The sequence below is a fragment of the Emys orbicularis genome, chromosome 2, assembly GCF_028017835.1.
Source record: "Emys orbicularis isolate rEmyOrb1 chromosome 2, rEmyOrb1.hap1, whole genome shotgun sequence".
NCBI lineage: Eukaryota > Metazoa > Chordata > Testudines > Emydidae > Emys > Emys orbicularis.
Window position 1 is genome coordinate 145776791 of NC_088684.1, and position 17530 is coordinate 145794320.

At 50.1% G+C, this 17530-nt stretch overlaps 1 protein-coding gene across 1 annotated transcript; it reads left to right on the forward strand.

The window, feature by feature from the left end:
- The first annotated feature begins 390 nt into the window (after positions 1-390).
- Positions 391-9462, forward strand: MAT2A (methionine adenosyltransferase 2A). The gene is made up of 9 exons (XM_065397992.1): positions 391-545; positions 3457-3534; positions 3663-3785; positions 3979-4091; positions 4221-4364; positions 4616-4834; positions 5871-6053; positions 6779-6912; positions 7838-9462. The coding sequence occupies exons 1-9, from the start codon at positions 455-457 to the stop codon at positions 7938-7940; spliced, it is 1188 nt and encodes a 395-aa protein (XP_065254064.1). The 5' UTR covers positions 391-454; the 3' UTR covers positions 7941-9462.
- The last annotated feature ends 8068 nt before the right edge of the window (positions 9463-17530 follow it).

The window sequence follows — 17530 nt, forward strand, 5'->3', positions numbered from 1 at the left end:
GCAGAAGCACTTCCCTTCTGCGCCTCCCTGCGGCGACAGTCGCCTCGAGCTAGTACCTATTGTCTGGGATCAGTCCAAGTGGCAGACACGGGGGGGAGACAGAGCACTTCCCTGTGCCGCCCTCCCGGGGCCGAGTTAAGGACATGAATTATTGTCTTGCGCTATGGTGAGTTATGAGAAATGCCCTTCCTCCGTCTGCGAGCGAGCTGGTCGGTGTGTCGGGGAAGGGGCGATTTATTACATAACGTGGCCCCCTTCCCCGGAGTGTGGTTGAGTCCGAGCTCGCTCTCCCCGCCCGCCCCGAGATTGGCGCGTTGCGGCGGGGCGGGGCCTGCCGGGGGCGGGGCCGTGGAGGGTATAAATACCGGTGCCGCGGAGGCGCTGCTCTCATTCTATCGAGGCTGGTGTCTTGCGGGCCTTTGTTCTTCTTTCGCCGCTTCCTTCCGGTGTCGCCATGAACGGGCAGCTCAACGGTTTTCACGAGGCCTTCATCGACGAGGGCAGCTTCCTCTTCACCTCCGAGTCCGTGGGGGAGGGGCACCCAGGTGAGGGCCGCGGGGTTTGGGGAGGGCGGGACGCGGCCCCGTTCTCCGGGGAGGGAAACCGGCCCGGCCGCGCGGGCTCCTCAGGAGGAAGCGCGTGCACGCGGCGGAGCAGTCCGGTCTCTGTGGGGGGCGGGGGGATGCGCGCGCCGGAGGGGAGGGCGATGATGAAACTCGGCCGGGCGCGCGCTCCCGCTGCCTCCGCCATTATCTGCGAGGACGCGCGCCGCATTGCAGGCTCAGCCGGGCGGCACGTGGTCCCCGCGCGGGGACTGGGGGGGGGGTGAGTTCGCCCCCCGGGGAGGCGGCCCCCTGCCGTCCATTGTCCGTCTCCGCCATCGTGGCTCTGGGCAGCCCCGGGGTCGGGGACCGATCAGCCTCCCTGCAAAGGAGCCGGGGGACCCTGTCCGGGCCCTGGGCTGGCTCCCGCCGGAGCGGGGAGGTGGGGGTCGCCCGGGGGGCTCGCGCCTGCTGTGACATGTGGAGGCTGGCGGAATGGCGCCCCGGGGTGATGCCGGGACCCTCCACGCGGTGTGCGCTGGGAGGGGGGCGGTGAGTCAGCCGCGCGCACATGACTAAGCACTTCCCCTCCAGTAAAGCGACACCCACAACACACAGCTGCCTCCTGGTTCCTTGGGACCATTCAAGACGCTTGCAGCCCTCTTGGTGCAGTTGCTTGTCTGCCGCACCTGTTCTGGAAACCCACCTGCCATTTGCACCAAGTCACTTACAAGGGCGTGAGCTCTTAAAGCTGGTGCGTATGTCCCATTTCTCTCTTGGGCTGGAGAGACCAAGCCATCTAGGGACTTCTATGGTTGTCATCGCCATAGCCTCACAGTGCCAGTAGGGAGACAGCAGATTAGGGCAGTTGTCGATGTGGATTCTGTTCCGAGCTCCATCACTGACTTGCTCAGTGACCTTGAGCAACTCCCTTCACCTCCCTTTGACTCGTTTTCTTCATCTGTGTAACGCTTTTGTGAAGTGCTGTGATGGCTGGGGTACTCAGACACGTCTCCACACTCCAATGCTGTATTTCTGGGAAGAAAAGAATTCAAAGGATGCTGAACATAGTAACTGAGGTTTAAATAAAAAACATAAATCCAGATGGTGTATATTCTACTCTTTAATAGCCTTGTGTTTCAGACTTGAACACAGACAGGTCTACAGATCACTACCTTTTCCTCACCCCTGCTACAGAAAGTGTCTAAAATAGTGTCAGGTTCTGTGTGGAATTGCTTTGGACAAACTTACAAGGTCAATGCTCAATGGGTTCTTTGATAGATTCCTTCATTTCCATGACAAGGAAGGATTAACATACTATCTCAGTCCTGGCATTGTTTCAGTATAACAACATTGTGTTTTTTCTGACTGCAGTCTCCATTTTGGGGCCCTGTTCTATTAGATTCCCATTCCCATTATAAATCACTTTCACATTGCACAACGAACTTAATAGACTGCTCAGTGGCATTTGCTGTGTGTAGGTCCAAACCATTGGCCATTTATGGTCTGGCCAAACAGGTGAACTGGTTTCAACAAACTACTTCCACTAATATCAGTCTGTCTTCACTACAAGACTAGGGACAGCAGGGCTCAAATGATTGTTGCTGGCATAGTTACCCTAACCAGAAATTTTCTGATGTCATTAAGTCCTCCCTTTAGTCTGTTTTATTATCTGGGGGCTGTTAGTAAAATATCTTTCCTCAAGGTGTAAACGATTAAGTGTTCTTTTGTAAATGACATCCAGGGGAATTTTTTCCCTCCCTGGGTGGTCTAGAAAATTATGCTTATTTTGTCACATCATTTCCAGCACTGCTATTCAGGGTGACTGGTGAAAGATCTGAGGAATGAATGGGTTAAAGATGATGGGAGGGCTAGCTCAGTGTCAGGCTTTCCTTTATTCCATTTCGTTCCTGTGCAGCACACAGAATTATGTCAGTCTGCTCCAAATCTGATCTGAAAGGTCATTGTCAAGGACGACATCTAGCCCTGAGTAGTGAGTAGCTTATTCATCACAGAATTTGAACAATTCTTGCAAAGCCCTTAGTGCTTTAGGGGTTTCAGATTGCTCTAGAATAATTGTCTGCAGCAGTCATGCTAGAGCGACTAGCTATGCGCAGGCTGGCTGACCAGCTGAAACCAGTTCTGCAGTCACAGGCTGGCTGCTTGCTGCTCACAACTTGGTTGCTTCTTGGCAGCCATGGCTAATGGCAACATGACTGCGGCCTACAGTATTGCAAGTTAAAATTCCATCAGTGGGGCTACGTTGGGCACATGCGATCTCTTGCTGTTCGTGTGCAAATCTAGAGTGCATACTAGAGTGGTCTTGCTGCAAGTGGCCATTTTGTTAGAACAGTTTTCTAAAATTAAACACCTGTACAAACCAAATTGAAGCTGTTGTCTTCTATTTGTGCTTGAGGGCAGAACCACTTGCAGCTCAGATGCTGCTGTGGTTTGGGTGCTTAAGTGAATCACTTGGCAGTGCAGTGCATTGTCCTCTTCGGGGCTGCGGGGGTAAGTTGCACAATGTCAAAATCCCTGTCTTATAGCTACATCACGGAGAGTAAGTGGCTAAATTTAAACCCTGACGTAATAGTAATAGTAACGTGATCCTAAAAGTTCCACTAGAAAATGCTTGGGATTCCACACTAACACCCCCCCCCCCCAAAAAAAAAACAACAACCCTCCTGTATAGTATGGGACAAGTGCTGCATCTGAGGGACAGGAAATTACAGTGCAAGATAACAGCATTTCTGCCTGGGGTTGTGTAACACTGCAGTTGTTGCTTTCTGTTGACAAATTTGCGTGGAGACTCCCAGAATTGGCTGAAGCTCAACATACTGAGCGGAAAGAGAAAGGGATTCAGGAAGGTGCACCATGCATTGAGTGATTGATTGGCTGTTTGATTTCTTTTCAGATAAAATCTGTGACCAAATCAGTGATGCTGTCCTTGATGCCCACCTTAAGCAGGATCCAGATGCCAAAGTTGCTTGTGGTGAGGATATGTAGCCTAGAAAAGGGGAGAAATTGTCCGTTAGATGCACTTTTGCTATCGTATGAGAGCTGTTTTGTTTCTCTGTGAGTGACACTGAAGTTGATGGAGATCCTTTTATCCTCTTCTAGAAACTGTTGCAAAGACTGGGATGATCCTCCTGGCTGGCGAGATCACATCCAGAGCGGCTGTTGACTACCAGAAAGTTGTGCGTGATACAATCAAACATGTTGGTTATGATGATTCTTCCAAAGGTAAGTGCCTCCAGCCACTTGTTTCTCTGGGTTTGGAAAGCTTTTGTTTCTAGATTTGAGTATAAGGCTGTTGGCTTCTAAAAGTATCTGTAACCAATTTGCTAGGTGTTCTAAGGAACAAATATGATAAACTTTCTAGGATTAGCTGGACAGTGCAGTTATTCTGTGAACCTGAAATTCTGTTGTGTTTTAGGATTTGATTACAAGACTTGCAATGTACTGGTAGCCTTGGAGCAGCAGTCTCCTGATATTGCCCAGGGAGTCCATCTAGACAGGAATGAAGAGGATATTGGTGCTGGGGACCAGGTTAGTATTCTAGTAACAGCTGTTCCCAGCTTGTGGAAACATTTTCTAGTTTATAGGACCATATTTAGCACTTTGTCAGTAGGTGGTTCTGTTGAAGGTGAGGTTTCAGACCCCTCTTCTCTCCCATAGGGCTTGATGTTCGGTTATGCTACAGATGAAACTGAGGAGTGCATGCCCCTGACCATTGTTTTAGCACACAAGCTGAATGCCAAGCTGGCAGACCTGCGTCGCAATGGCACCTTGCCCTGGCTGCGACCCGACTCTAAAACTCAGGTAAGTGGAGCCCTGTCATACACTGCAGTAATGGGCATGTACGAGAGAGCCTGGCTATAGCAAGCCAAGAGCAGAATGAATTTCTGCCTTTGGGGAGTGGTGGACCAATAATGAAATGACGCTAGTTTGTATTCTCAGTCCTACTTAGCAGTCTGGAGGGTGGAGAGCACTGCTGTCCCCCGTTAGGATCTGCTGTAGATGTGGCTGTACCTGACTTGGTTTTTTTCTCCTGGTCTGGGGTATCATTTCAGGTGACCGTGCAGTACATGCAGGACCGTGGTGCTGTCATCCCTATTAGAGTCCACACGATTGTCATATCTGTTCAACATGATGAAGATGTCTGCTTGGATGAAATGAGGGATGCCCTAAAGGAGAAAGTGATCAAAGCTGTTGTGCCTGCAAAATACCTGGATGATGATACAATCTACCACCTGCAGCCAAGCGGCCGCTTTGTCATTGGTGGTCCCCAGGTAAGACTGAGATGGATTCAGATATTATTTTAAAATTCTAATAACACAGGTGAAATGTTGTAGTAATACACCAAAGGAGAGGAGTGCATAAATCTTGACAATTTAAGTTCACTGAACATAAGAATGGCCATACTGGGTCAGACCAAAGGTCCATCTAGCCCAGTATCCTGTTTACCGACAGTGGCCAATGCCAGGTTCCCCACAGGGGATGAACAGAACAGGTAATCATCAAGTGATCCATTCCCTGTTGCCCATTCCCAGCTTCTGTCAAACAGACTAGGGACACCATCGCTGCCCATCCTGGCTAATAGCCATTGATGGATCTATCCTCCATGAACTTATCTAGTTCGTTTTTTTAACCCTGTTATAGGCTTGGCCTGAGGGATAGCTCAGTGGTTTGAGCATTGGCCTGCTAAACCCAGGGTTGAGAGTTCAATCCTTGAGGGGGCCATTTAAGGATCTGGGGCAAAAATCTGTCTGGGGATCGGTCCTGCTTTGAGCAGGGGTTGGACTAGATGACCTCCTGAGGTCCCTTCCAACCCTGATCTTCCATGATTCGATCCTCCAAGGAACGTTTCACTCGGGTGTGTCTGGTCACCTTCAATGGCTGCATGTAGATTAATCTTCCAAAACTCCCCCTCTGGCAATGTGTATCATAGCCAGGCTAATGTGGACCTCCAGTGCAGACTTGCAAGCCAGTTTTCTCTCCCAGAACTAATGGCTCTACAGAGTTCAGTGGAGTAAATACTTGTCAGCAAACAAGTGTGTTGGAGCAAGTGGAGCTGATATAATTAAGCTGCCATTTGTACCGTTACACTAAAAGTGAAACCAGATCCTTGTGAACTGGGGGGAGGGGAGGGCTTAATTTGAAAGCCCTGTGCCCAGTGATTTCAGGGGGCTCTTGCAATTGTCTTCAGTGGGTGCAAGGATTAGGCTTTAAGTTAGTGTAAGCAGTGGCTATTGAAGGCAGCTACTGTGCTCTAAACTGACAAGCGTTTCTAAATGGAGTCTGGTTTAATGGGGGTGTTAATTCCAGGGAGACGCTGGCTTGACTGGCCGGAAGATCATTGTCGACACTTATGGTGGCTGGGGTGCTCATGGAGGAGGTGCTTTCTCGGGGAAAGACTACACCAAGGTGGACCGTTCTGCTGCTTATGCTGCTCGTTGGGTAGCCAAGTCCCTCGTCAAGGCTGGCCTGTGCAGGAGAGTGCTTGTCCAGGTACGGCCAGCCTGCTGGCCTGAAGTTTGGAGAGGGATATTTGTAAATGAGCTGGATTTAGCAGCTGCTATTGGTGGCTGGCAGGGTCTCTCCCTTTAAAGCTGCATTGGGGCTGCTGTGCCAAGGGAAGAAAGGGGTGTGGCTAGCTGTATTGGGAAGCCCATTTCCATCAGTACAAACTGGTAGGATGGCATTTGGAAAGCAGCTGACCAGAGTGGTGAATAACTGGAGCTTGCCGTGGGAGTGGCAAATGCCATTCTTGGTTGTATAGACGGTCTCCAAACCAGGGAGTAATAACCTAGAGCACAATAGTATCGTTATCTGCATCGCTGGCAGTGACCAACTTGCGGTGTGCTGCACTGCTTGGGTGTCCCTTCCAGGATAGACTCTAGAGAGTGAACAGAGCAAAGAACGACCCAGGAATAGAAGGTAAGATGAGAAGGGTAGCTTGGCCGGTGCAGAGAGTAACATGAACAGTGTCAGTACCTTCAGAGCAGCTGAACGGAGAGCTGATCATTCTTGTAACTACTGTAACGGGTGTGGAATGAGATACGGAGTGGAGGTGCAGTTGTTGCAAGTATTTGAGCGGATAGATGAGCTCCTGCATTACTGGGAACAAAGTACCCCTTCAGAATGTGAGGTGAGGGAGTGTTATACTGGGGGGGGCCCATGGTCATCTGCTCCAGCAAGTCCCCTGAAGTGTTTAAACTTTCCTTTGCCCTCAGGTCTCGTATGCCATTGGAGTGTCCCACCCACTGTCCATCTCCATTTTCCACTATGGCACTTCTCCAAAGAGCGAGCGGGAGCTGCTAGAGATTGTGAAGAAGAACTTTGACCTCCGCCCTGGGGTTATTGTCAGGTAAAGATGGTAATGCATGCAGATGGGGGGGAATAGCTCCCTACTTGCTTGTAGGCAAATCTGAAGCAGCTAATGAGTAGGGAATGACTGATAATCAATTCCAGCAGCATTTGTACTCCTTACTATGTCACGCTGACGGTAGAAGTACACTTCTCCATGCGGGACTGCCTTTAGTAGCTAACCCTATCTCTGTAACCAAACAGGTGGCCTCTTGGATTAAGTATCTGAGAGCACTAATGTTGCTTGAAGGCCGAGGTTGCCTTTGGACTGGGTGCTAAATGCTCCTGGACTTAAAATCTAGGATTCTATAGCAGGACTTGGTTGCCTAACCATCTTAGCAAACCCTTTGGGTGCAATGTTGAGCTGCTGTTTGCATTCATGCCTGTTTTGCAACCTGTGCTGGAAGCAACAGATTTAAAGTCAGAAGCAGCCATTGGGCTAGGACAAGAGCTGCTTAAACAGAAGAGATAAGTGGTTCCACCAAATGGATCACCAGGCCCTGATGTGCTGTAGCCCTGTAAGGGGTAAGTATCCTATGACATCATGTGAGATTGAACACTTGTTGTTTCTCAGGATGAGTTCGGACTGCCCAGCAACTAGCTAAGTGTCTAGGACACTGTCTAAAGAACAAACCAGCCTGAGAAACGACAACTGAGTCTTAAAAGGAAGCGAGAGGAGCCTCTGAGTCAGTGAATGAATCCAGTTGTATTGAGTCTGGGTTTTATAGCAAGGTGGAAGGTGTCTTGGCCTCCCACAAGGCATATGCAGTTCCAAGCTTGCTCCACCAACGGAGTGTCTGCCTCCATGACTTCCCCCTGCTGAGTCAAAAAACTTCACCTAAACCAGAGCCTCTGAAAACTGTCTCTTGTTTTGCTTTGCTTGTGATTGAATGCGCTGTATTAAGTTAAGGACTTGTATATTCCAGGGATCTGGATCTGAAGAAGCCCATTTATCAGAGGACTGCAGCCTATGGCCACTTTGGTAGGGACAGCTTCCCATGGGAACTGCCCAAAAAGCTAAAATATTGAAAGTGTTAGGCTTTTCTCCCCAGACCTGTTGGCGTAGGCTACAGAGAAGCTTTCAGGCTCTGGGGGAAAGAGCCCCTCTTCCCTAACTTTATCCTGTCCTCCTGTTCAGCTCTTACTCGGCAAACTTTGTCCATTGCCATGGCTATTAATTCTATGGGGACCACGAGTTAGACTATGCTATCGTCCTATTTCTGGCGTTGTGCTCCCTCTATTAGTGGAACAGTGAGCACAAGCTATCTGTGTAACTGCCTAGAGATGAGCAGACATCAGTCTGTCTAGTAAATGATACTTTAAGATTGGATCTGTTGTATGCCCAAGAACCCAACCGTGAAAGTCTAAGAACTGCAGTGAATTTCCCCCTCAAATGCTGACTGAGAAATAGTCCTTGTAACATGCATGTGGAATCTGTGGTTCATTATAGCATCTGTCCAGCTCCAGCCCTGTTGAGCAGCATGATTTTGTGGTGTCTAAGAATGTAAAGCCTTCTAGTCCCCGTAACCTGGTCAGTCTGACTATGTAGCTTTTGTCTGGGAGTGCTTCCCCCTAGCAGACTAGCCTTGCATGCAACGCAAGTTTCACTTGGAGCTCCAGCCTGATGCGGTTTTTATTCAAAGGCAGTTCTTACTCTACCCATTTGTGGTGCTTTATGCTCTTAATTCCATCTGGAGTGGCACCAGATTTTAACCTCTCCACTTTCAGCTGTCTTTCTTGGAGGACGTACGTAATAAGGTTTTTAAAAAGATAATCAGTCCTATGCATGGTTTCAGCACTAGCCAAACCTCACCATCTCCTGTCTAACCAACGGGCACTTGGCAGCCTGGGGATGTACTACAGAGAAGTCCCCAGGCAGTACCCGAGGTCTGTAGGCTGCACACTTTGGTACCAGAGTAATTTTTTTCTTTATAAGAAAGCTGGAGAATTCCACACTGCACAAAACTCCTCCTGGGTTTTTAAACTTTGTTTTATTTTCAAAGCCAGGTCCAATTCGTGCTCTGAATGGCTGGTGTAGCTACAGAGAAGCCAGCTTCCTTCAGAGCCACAGGTGCATTTGGAGGGGAGGAGAGGTGGCAAAAATAACCCTTCATACTTGAACATTTTTCTAATTGCTTATTTATTGTTCTCTGGGGCAGGGTGTGAGTACAGAGAAGCCCTTGGCTCAGATGGCAGCTTTTTTAACACTTTTTTTGTTTTGTTTTGGACACCATGATTCCTTGCCATGTTTCCAGCATTCCCTGATAGGCCAAGGTGTCCTACAGAAAAACCTTGGGTCACACCTACAGGGGGTCTGGCTGGTGTAAACATAAGGGGGAGGGCAAAGCTAGGGCAACTGGCCCTGGGAGAGGCTGATTTGGCTGGTGTTGTACAGAGAAGCCAGCTTGTTTACATGCTTATCCCATGGCCTCTGCCTTGAGTGGAAAGTGCCTTTCATGATCTATTTTTGTGGAGGTTTATTACGTATGTCTGGTTCTTCAAATCCCACCAATTAACTGAAGATCTGAATAAAGTGCTAGGTTCTACCTTACTGGTCTCTGCTCAAACTTTATCTGGAACAATGCATCACATTTAGGTGGGAATAGCCAAGCTCATGCTAGGGTTACAGCTGTGGGAAGGGGAACACAATCTGGGGCTGGGGGACAGATGAGGATAGCTTCCTTGAGGCCAGTCACTTGTTTACCCTGCTGTGGAAAGACTAGTGCTTTAGTTTAAGGCTGGGGATAGAACTTTGAAGTCACCACTTCTTCTGAATTATAACTGAGGGGGGTAAGAGGAGCATGGGGGCAGGATGGCTGTGATCCAAGCCTACAATGAAATTCCACCTCTGGTGTGTTCTGTTAGGGGACTGCCCCCTTGTACTGGATCTGTTATCTGTGCCAGTCTGACTAGGCCCCCCTCTTGCAGCACCGGTTTATGCCAGCACAGGTGATCTGGAAGTGCAGCTACACTGTGCACTTTGGTCAGGAGCAGAAATCCCAGCTGTCACTAAATACCCACTGCCAATAACTGAGTGCCATGCTGTGCTTGCTGCAGTGGTTAATGGGGACTGTTACTGCTAGGGGTGCTTTAGGTTCAAGAAAAATCATTTAACTCTAATTTAGTCCAACTCCAGCCTATGCCTCGTGGTCTGCTTAAACACACAACATCCATGATCTGTGGGGCAGTCTGAGGGGAGCTGTACAAGCTCTTGCCCAGAGCTGCGTGTTAGTGAGATGTAACTTGTAGAGGATAGCTATGTCTGTTAACCCATCAGCTGCCATAAGCTTCCCCTGAGAAGGTGGATCACTACTCATCTGTGGCTTCCTGCTAGAGCAGGGGTTCTCAGAGTGGGGGTTGGGACCCCTCAGGGGGTTGTGAGCTGTCAGCCTCTACCCAAAACCCCGCTTTGCCTCCAGCATTTATAATGGTGTTAAATTTATAAAGTGTTTTTAATTTATAAGGGGGGGGTCTCACTCAGAGGCTTGCTATGTGAAAGGGGGTCACCAGTACAAAAGTTTGAGAACTAGTGTGCTAGAGGGCAGGCACCTGTTCATGCCAGCAGGGTTGTAACTGAGTATGTACCTTTAACTCCCTGGGTTTAGGCTAGTCTGTCTTTATTGACCCCCTGAGGTGGACTGGTGACATTGTGGGTGGGGCACATGGATATTTCAGAGTTTGAATTAGTCTTGCAGAAGGGCAGTATAAGCTAATCTTTATAAGTGGGAAGGTTGTGCTTGCCTTTCGTCACAGGTCTGACATGGGCTCTCTGGGCTTAGCACTGCTCCCACTGCCTGGAGAACAGTTTGCAGTAATGCATAACATCTAACAAGTGATACTATCTTAATTATAAACAAACAGTAATTAGCCATTTGAAATAGCCAACATAAGTGACTTGGTGAAGTTACAGATGGAGTCACTGAAAGGTTCTGAGTCCTCTTGCAAAGACGACTGCCCTTGGAAAAGGCACACAAGCCTGTTCTATTGCTCTGGCTAACTATGCACCTCCAGGGGCCACCTTAGAGCACAGTAACTATCCAGCTTACGGGAGCATTTGACACACTTTCCTGTCGAGCTTCTGTCTGGAACCCCCTCTAGTTAATGGGTTATAGCAGCAGGGACAATGGAATCCTTTGAAGAGTGAAGGAGTTATGCTGGTCCGTGCACAGAGGTAGCAGCAGGATTACTTTTGATGCATTGCCTTTCGATTTCAAGTTGGTGCTCTCCCTTCTGGGCCTGAAGTTCATATCACCCCTGGCTGATGGATGTGCTATCCTGTGACACTAAATGGCCCCTTGAAACAAAACACAGCCCACCTTAAGCAAGAAATGCTTGCCTGTGTTGTAATAGGGTCTTGCAGAGGTCAGTGTTTTGAGCAAGTCAGACACATTGGCTAAGAACTACAGCTCCATTTGAAGTGGGGCCACTGTGTTACGTGAAGCAGCTCTTATTGCTAGCGTGGTGTTAAATGCTGGAAGTGAAGATTTTTGGTGAGATAGCTAAGTAGCTTGCAGTAAATGTGATGTATTAAAACTGATCCAGTCTCGTGCACACACACACCCCTTAAGACTTGGGGTCAGAGCTGTTGGACTCAAAAGGAAACTTTGGAAGAGAGGCTCTGGAGCTGAGCTCTGCTGAGGCCTGGTTGGGGGATATGCTGATTTGAATAACACTTAACATTCCTGCGGTGGGAAGAACACCTCAACAGCCCAACACTGGCATTTAATTTCAGAAAGGGGAACTATGCAAAACTGAGGAGGCTAGTTAAACAAATTAAAAGGTGCCATGACTAGAGTGAAATCCCTGCAAGCTGCATGGACACTTTTCAAAGATGCCATAATAGAGGCCCAACTTAAATGTATACCCCAATAAAAGAACTAAAAAAGAGCCACCGTGGCTTAACAACCATATAAAAGAATCAGTGAGAAATAAAAGGGCATCTTTTTAAAAGTGGAAGTCAAATTCTAGTGAGGTAAATAGAAAGGAGTGTAAACACTGCCAAATTAAATGTAATAAGAAAAGCCACAAAGGAGTTTGAAGAACAGCTAGCCAAAAACTCAAAAGATAATAACAAAATGTTTTTAAGTACGTCAGAAGCAGGAAGCTGTGGGGCCCCTAGATGATCGAGATACAAAAGAAGCACTTAAAAGTCATTGCAGAGAAACTAAATGAATTCTTGGCTTCAGTCTTCATGGCTGAGGATGTTAGGGAGATTCCCAAACCTGAGCCGTCCTTTGTAGGTGACAAATCTGAGGAATTGTCACAGATTGAAGTGTCACTAAGAGGAGGTTTTGGAATTAATTGATAAACTTAACAGTAACAAGTCACCGGGACCAGATGGCATTCACCCAAGAGTTCCAAAAGAACTCAAATGTGAAATTTCAGAACTATTAACTGGTTTGTAACCGGTCCTTTAAATCAGCTTCTGTACCCAATGCCTGGAAGATAGCTAATGTAATGCCAATATTTAGAAAGGGCTCTTGAGGTGATCCAGGCAATTACAGACTGGTAAGTGTAACGTCAGTACCGGGCAAATTAGTTGAAACAATAGTAAAGATTAAAATTATCAGACACATAGAAGAACATAAATTGTTGGGCAAAAGTCAAAATGGTTTATGTAAAGGGAAATTGTGTCTTACTAATCTATTACAGTTCTTTGAAGGGGTCAACAAACAGGTGGACAAGGGGGATCCAGTGGACATAGTGTGCTTAGATTTCCAGAAAGCCTTTGACAAGGTCTGTCACCAAAGGCTCTTACATGAATTAAGTTGTCATGGGATAAGAGGGAAGATCCTCTCATGGATTGAGAACTGGTTAAAAGGGAACAAAGGGTAGGAATAAATGGTAAATTTTCAGAATGAAGAGGGGTAACTAGTGGTGTTCCCCAGGGGTCAGTCCTAGGACCAACCCTATGCAACTTATTCATAAATGATCTGGAGAAAGGCGTAAACAGTGAGGTGGCAAAGTTTGCAGATGATACTAAACTGCTCAAGATAGTTAAGACCAAAGCAGATTGTGAAAAACTTCAAAAAGATCTCAACAAAACTAAGTGATTGGGCAACAAAATGGCAAATGAAATTTAATGTGGTTAAATGTAAAGCAATGCACATTGGAAAAAATAACCCCAACTATACATGCTAAATTAGCCCCCATCATATTGTAACAACTAATCAGGAAAGAGATCTTGGAGTCATCGTGGCTAGTTCTTTGAAGATGTCCACGCAAACAGGATGTTAGGAATCATTAAAAAAGGGATAGAAAATAAGACGGAGAATATCTTATTGCCCTTATATAAATATATGGTACGCTCACATCTTGAATACTGCGTACAGATGTGGTCTCATCTCAAAAAAGATATACTGGCATTAGAAAAAGTTCAGAAAAGGGGTTTGATTAGGGGTTTGGAACGGGTCCCATATGAGGAGAGATTAAAGAGACTGGGACTTTTCAACTTGGAAAAGAGACGGGGATATGATAGAGGTATATAAAATCATGAGTGATGTGGCGAAAGTGAATAAGGAAAAGTTATTTACTTATTCCCATAATATAAGAACTAGGGGCCACCAAATGAAATTAACGGGCAGCAGGTTTAAAACAAATAAAAGGAAGTTCTTCACACAGTGCACAGTCAACTTGTGGAACTCCTTGCCTGAGGAGGTTGTGAAGGCTAGGACTATAACGGTTTAAAAGAGAACTGGATAAATTCATGGAGGCTAAGTCCATTAATGGCTATTAGCCAGGATGGGTAAGGAATGGTGTCCCTAGCCTCTGTTTATCAGATGGGAGATGGGTGGCAGGAGAGAGATCACTTGATGATTACCTGTTAGGTTCACTCCCTCTGGGGCACCTGGCATTGGTCACTGTTGGTAGACAGGATACTGGGCTGGATGGACCTTTGGTCTGACCCAGTACGGCCGTTCTTATGAAGCCAGCTGCCAGGAAGGGAGTGGTGAAAACAGGAAGTAGAAGGTGATAAAAGAGGGACTAAATAAAAGGCAGTCCTTCGGCTATTTGTGTATTTCAAGCTGAACAGGTCTTCTGGCCCACAGCAGTGAGAGCAAAGGGTGCTTATGAATGAGCTATTGCTGGGGAGGAGGCGGATTTTTCATGTTAACAGACACCCAGCAGCCTGTGCTTGTAGTTAGGGCACTGGCCTGGGTTCTAGTCCCAGCCCTGCCGCTGACCTGAGAGACTGGGCAAGTGTCTAGGGTGACCAGACAGCAAGTGTGAAAAATCGGGACGGGGGTGGGGAGTAATAGAAGCCTATATAAGAAAAAGACCCCAAAATCGGGACTGTCCCTATAAAATCGGGACATCTGGTCACCCTACAAGTGTCCCTGTGCCTCAGTTTCCCAACTGGAAGACTGATGATCCTTCCTTCCCTGCAGGGGGGCTTTGAGAATGAATCCATTAATGAGCATGTGACACTTGGCTACTGTGGTGATGGGGCCAGCTCCTTAAGCTTGCTGGCCGGATCTGGGTCTGTCTGCTGTCAGGGCCAGAGTGTGATGTGTGGCCAGGGGGTAATGGGATGACCTAGCTAAGAGGCTTTCTAAAATCTGGTGAGAGACGGGGTCTGGTTGTGGGAGAGGGTGGCTGCTAATAGGCTCTTGGTGTCACGCCTCCACACGTGCCCTGGAGCTCAGGGTTATGGCCGAGTTGCAGACATTCTGAGTCAGGGCAGAGCCTGGGTGTCCTGCTGCCCACCCTGGGCTCTAACCAGCCAGGAATCCTTTCCTGCAGGCCAGTGTCTGGGGCAGATCTCACCCCCAGTCTCCTGCATGGCCTGTCCCAGGGAACCGCACAGCCACAAGGACAGAAACTAGCCAAGGGGGGGGGGGGGAGAGGCAATCCCTGGGCTGTGTTTTGGGTGGCAGGACAGGCTGGCTAGGAGGTACCATGCTTTGTACAGGTGGGAGTGTCCCTGCATGGGGGGGGGGGGGAGCTTCAGCAAGGTGCCAGTGCATCCCTTCCTGGGGCCAGAGCAGCACTTGCTCTGCAGGGCAGGGGGCTGGGGCTCTCACTATTACTGCAGCTGCAGGTGGGCTCTATGCTGGACAGGCGATCCCCAGAGCTGGTCGCAGCTGTTCCCCACTTCTCCCTGGGCACCAGGCCCCTGTTTTGAAGCCTTATTTTACAGGTGGGGAAACGGGGGCCAGAGCATGGGTGAGAAGCCTAGAAACCCTCAGCTCCCTGGTCAGTGATGCTGGTGTCAGGCCAGAGTTACTTCCAGAGGAGTCGTTCTGGCTTTACACTGAGCAGCAGCCTCGCCGCCCCATGGAGTCTGAGGTGGCAGCTCACCCCAGGGCCCTTGGGTGCTCCTGGGAGATCATTTACACACCCCTGTTCAGTCTATAACCAGCTGAGGCTAGGCGGGCTGGGCCCAGGGAGTGCAGTTCAGCCAGCCCTGCGGAGCATGGGATCACTGATCCAGCACTTGTGAAGTCCTCTGCTGAGGGCCTTGTCCAGCTGTGCTCTGGCCACCAAAGATCGGGGCGGGGGGGCGGGGAGCTGGTGCACAGTGAGGGTAGGTGAGGGCCAGCCCTGTACAGTGATGGTGATGTTTGTACTCTGCCAGCCCAGCCTGCCTGCTCCCTTATTCAGCTGATGAACCAACCCTCCCTGCTCAGCTGGGTCCTGTCCTCTCTGGCTCCACCCATGCCCCACTGCACCTTCCTGTTAGAGCAGACCTCCGCCTCAAGGCAGGGATGGTCTACGTAAACTGCAGGGACCCACAGCTTGCCCCCTGCTCTGGCATGGCCCAGCCCTGGGGGGGTGGACACAGGCCCTGCTGTGACCCAGACAGGGGATTGAACCAAGCTGAGCCAGCTCTTGAATAGTTCGTGTATCGAGGACGTGAGAAGAAAGCCCATCCTGCAGGCAAACAGCACCTACAAATAACTGGCATGGGCCTGATCCAGCAAACATGCTGCTCCTCAGACGACCCCCCCCCCTCCAGCTCTGCCAGTGCCTGTCACTCACAGGCCCCTGCTGTCCCTGCCCCAGGCTTCCACCAGCAGAGACATTTGTGCCACTTCCTGTAATAGGTAAAGGCAGTGTCACAGTTACCCCAATGCCTGGAGAGAGATGGAGTTGCCCAGGGAGAATGGCTTTAAGGGCTGTTGGAGTCACAGGGCCGAACCTTGGCTGAAGCTGTACGGAGTGTGTCGCTGCCCTCACAGTGGTAAGGCCAGAACAGAACCCAGGCATCCTGCCTCCCGGCCCCCACCTGCTCTGACCACGGGACCGCAGTTGTCTCAGAGCCAGGAATAGAACCCTGGCTTCCAGGCCCGACTGCTTTAAGGCCAGGCTACTGCTGTCTGTGCCTCCCAGCACTGCTGACCTGGCACCGCACGGGCAGCCTGTGGCCTCCTGCCCCATTTAGCTACCCCCAGCCCAAGCTAAAGCCTTTAAGCCGCTTTCTCGGAGCTGCCTTCATCCAACAATCCTTGAGGGACTTTCTCTGCCTCGGCCGCCCCTAATCGCTCCAGGTGAGCAGGGCTGAGCATGTCAGCGGGAGGATGATCTTGCCCCCAGGTGTGTAGGGGGAGGGTCCATCCAGGGACAGTGCTGGGGGGCCCAATCCTGCACTCCCCCTCCCCCCCCACAGAAAAACCTGTCGAGGCTACAGGGGTGAGTGATCAGCCCCACCCCAGGGAAGTGAGCTCTGGCTCCCCGGAACCAGCCCTTTTGGGGGGCTGGGGGCTGGCTGAAGTCACACTGTGGGGTTCCTTTAACGGTGGGGGTGGGAAGAAGGCAGGTTTGCGTCTCCCACAGCCTGGCTGGAACCTTTGCCCCCCTCCCCACCAGCCTCATGGAGCCCACGGCATTGCCAGGCCCCCCCTCACGGCTGGGCAAGATGCCCCAAGAGTACCCATGGGCTCAGGCCTGAAGGCTGGACTCTGGCAGAGGCACATGGTGCTGGGGGGGGCCATGCCATGGCGGGGCAGTACTATGGGGAGCAGGGGGAGGGTTGAATTCACCATGGATGTGGGGGCAGCTGGAGATTGAGCCAGCAGCCCTGGCTCCAGCTCTCTGCATTGCTCCCAGCGCTGGGCTGTTAGTACAGTTCTGCCCTAACCCAGCCTGTGCTAATGCAAAACACCCAGGCCAGGGGGCTCCGGCACTCCGGGGGTCGCTGCCTGTTCCCTACTGGGCAGGCTGCGTGGGAGGGAGCTCACTCATGCTCAGGCCAAGGGGTAACAGTGCCCTGCAGTGCCTTCAACAGAGCCTCACCCTCCCAGCACCTAGCCGTCAGGCCTCCTCTGCCCTCACCCCAGGCCAGGCACCTACGGGGAGGGGCCCACCCAGGAGACCGATGGTGCTGGGATCAGGGTGGGCTCTAGGTCACCTCACTCCAAGTGGATGGGGAGGGACAGGCCCTGGGGGGTAGGACTCAGGCACAGGGATTCTGAGCTGGATATGAGCAGGAGCATGGGGGGCGGGGGCAGGACCTCCAGGGTGGGGTGGTGGCAGTTAAAAGCAGCAGGGCTGGACTGGTGGGGGGGGAGGCCTTAGGGAGGCAGGGGAACATGGGGACCAGGCTGCAGCCACAAGGCAAGTCAGTTAAACATGCTTGTGAGTCTGGAGTCCTGCCCCACATGTGGGCCCAGCAGTAC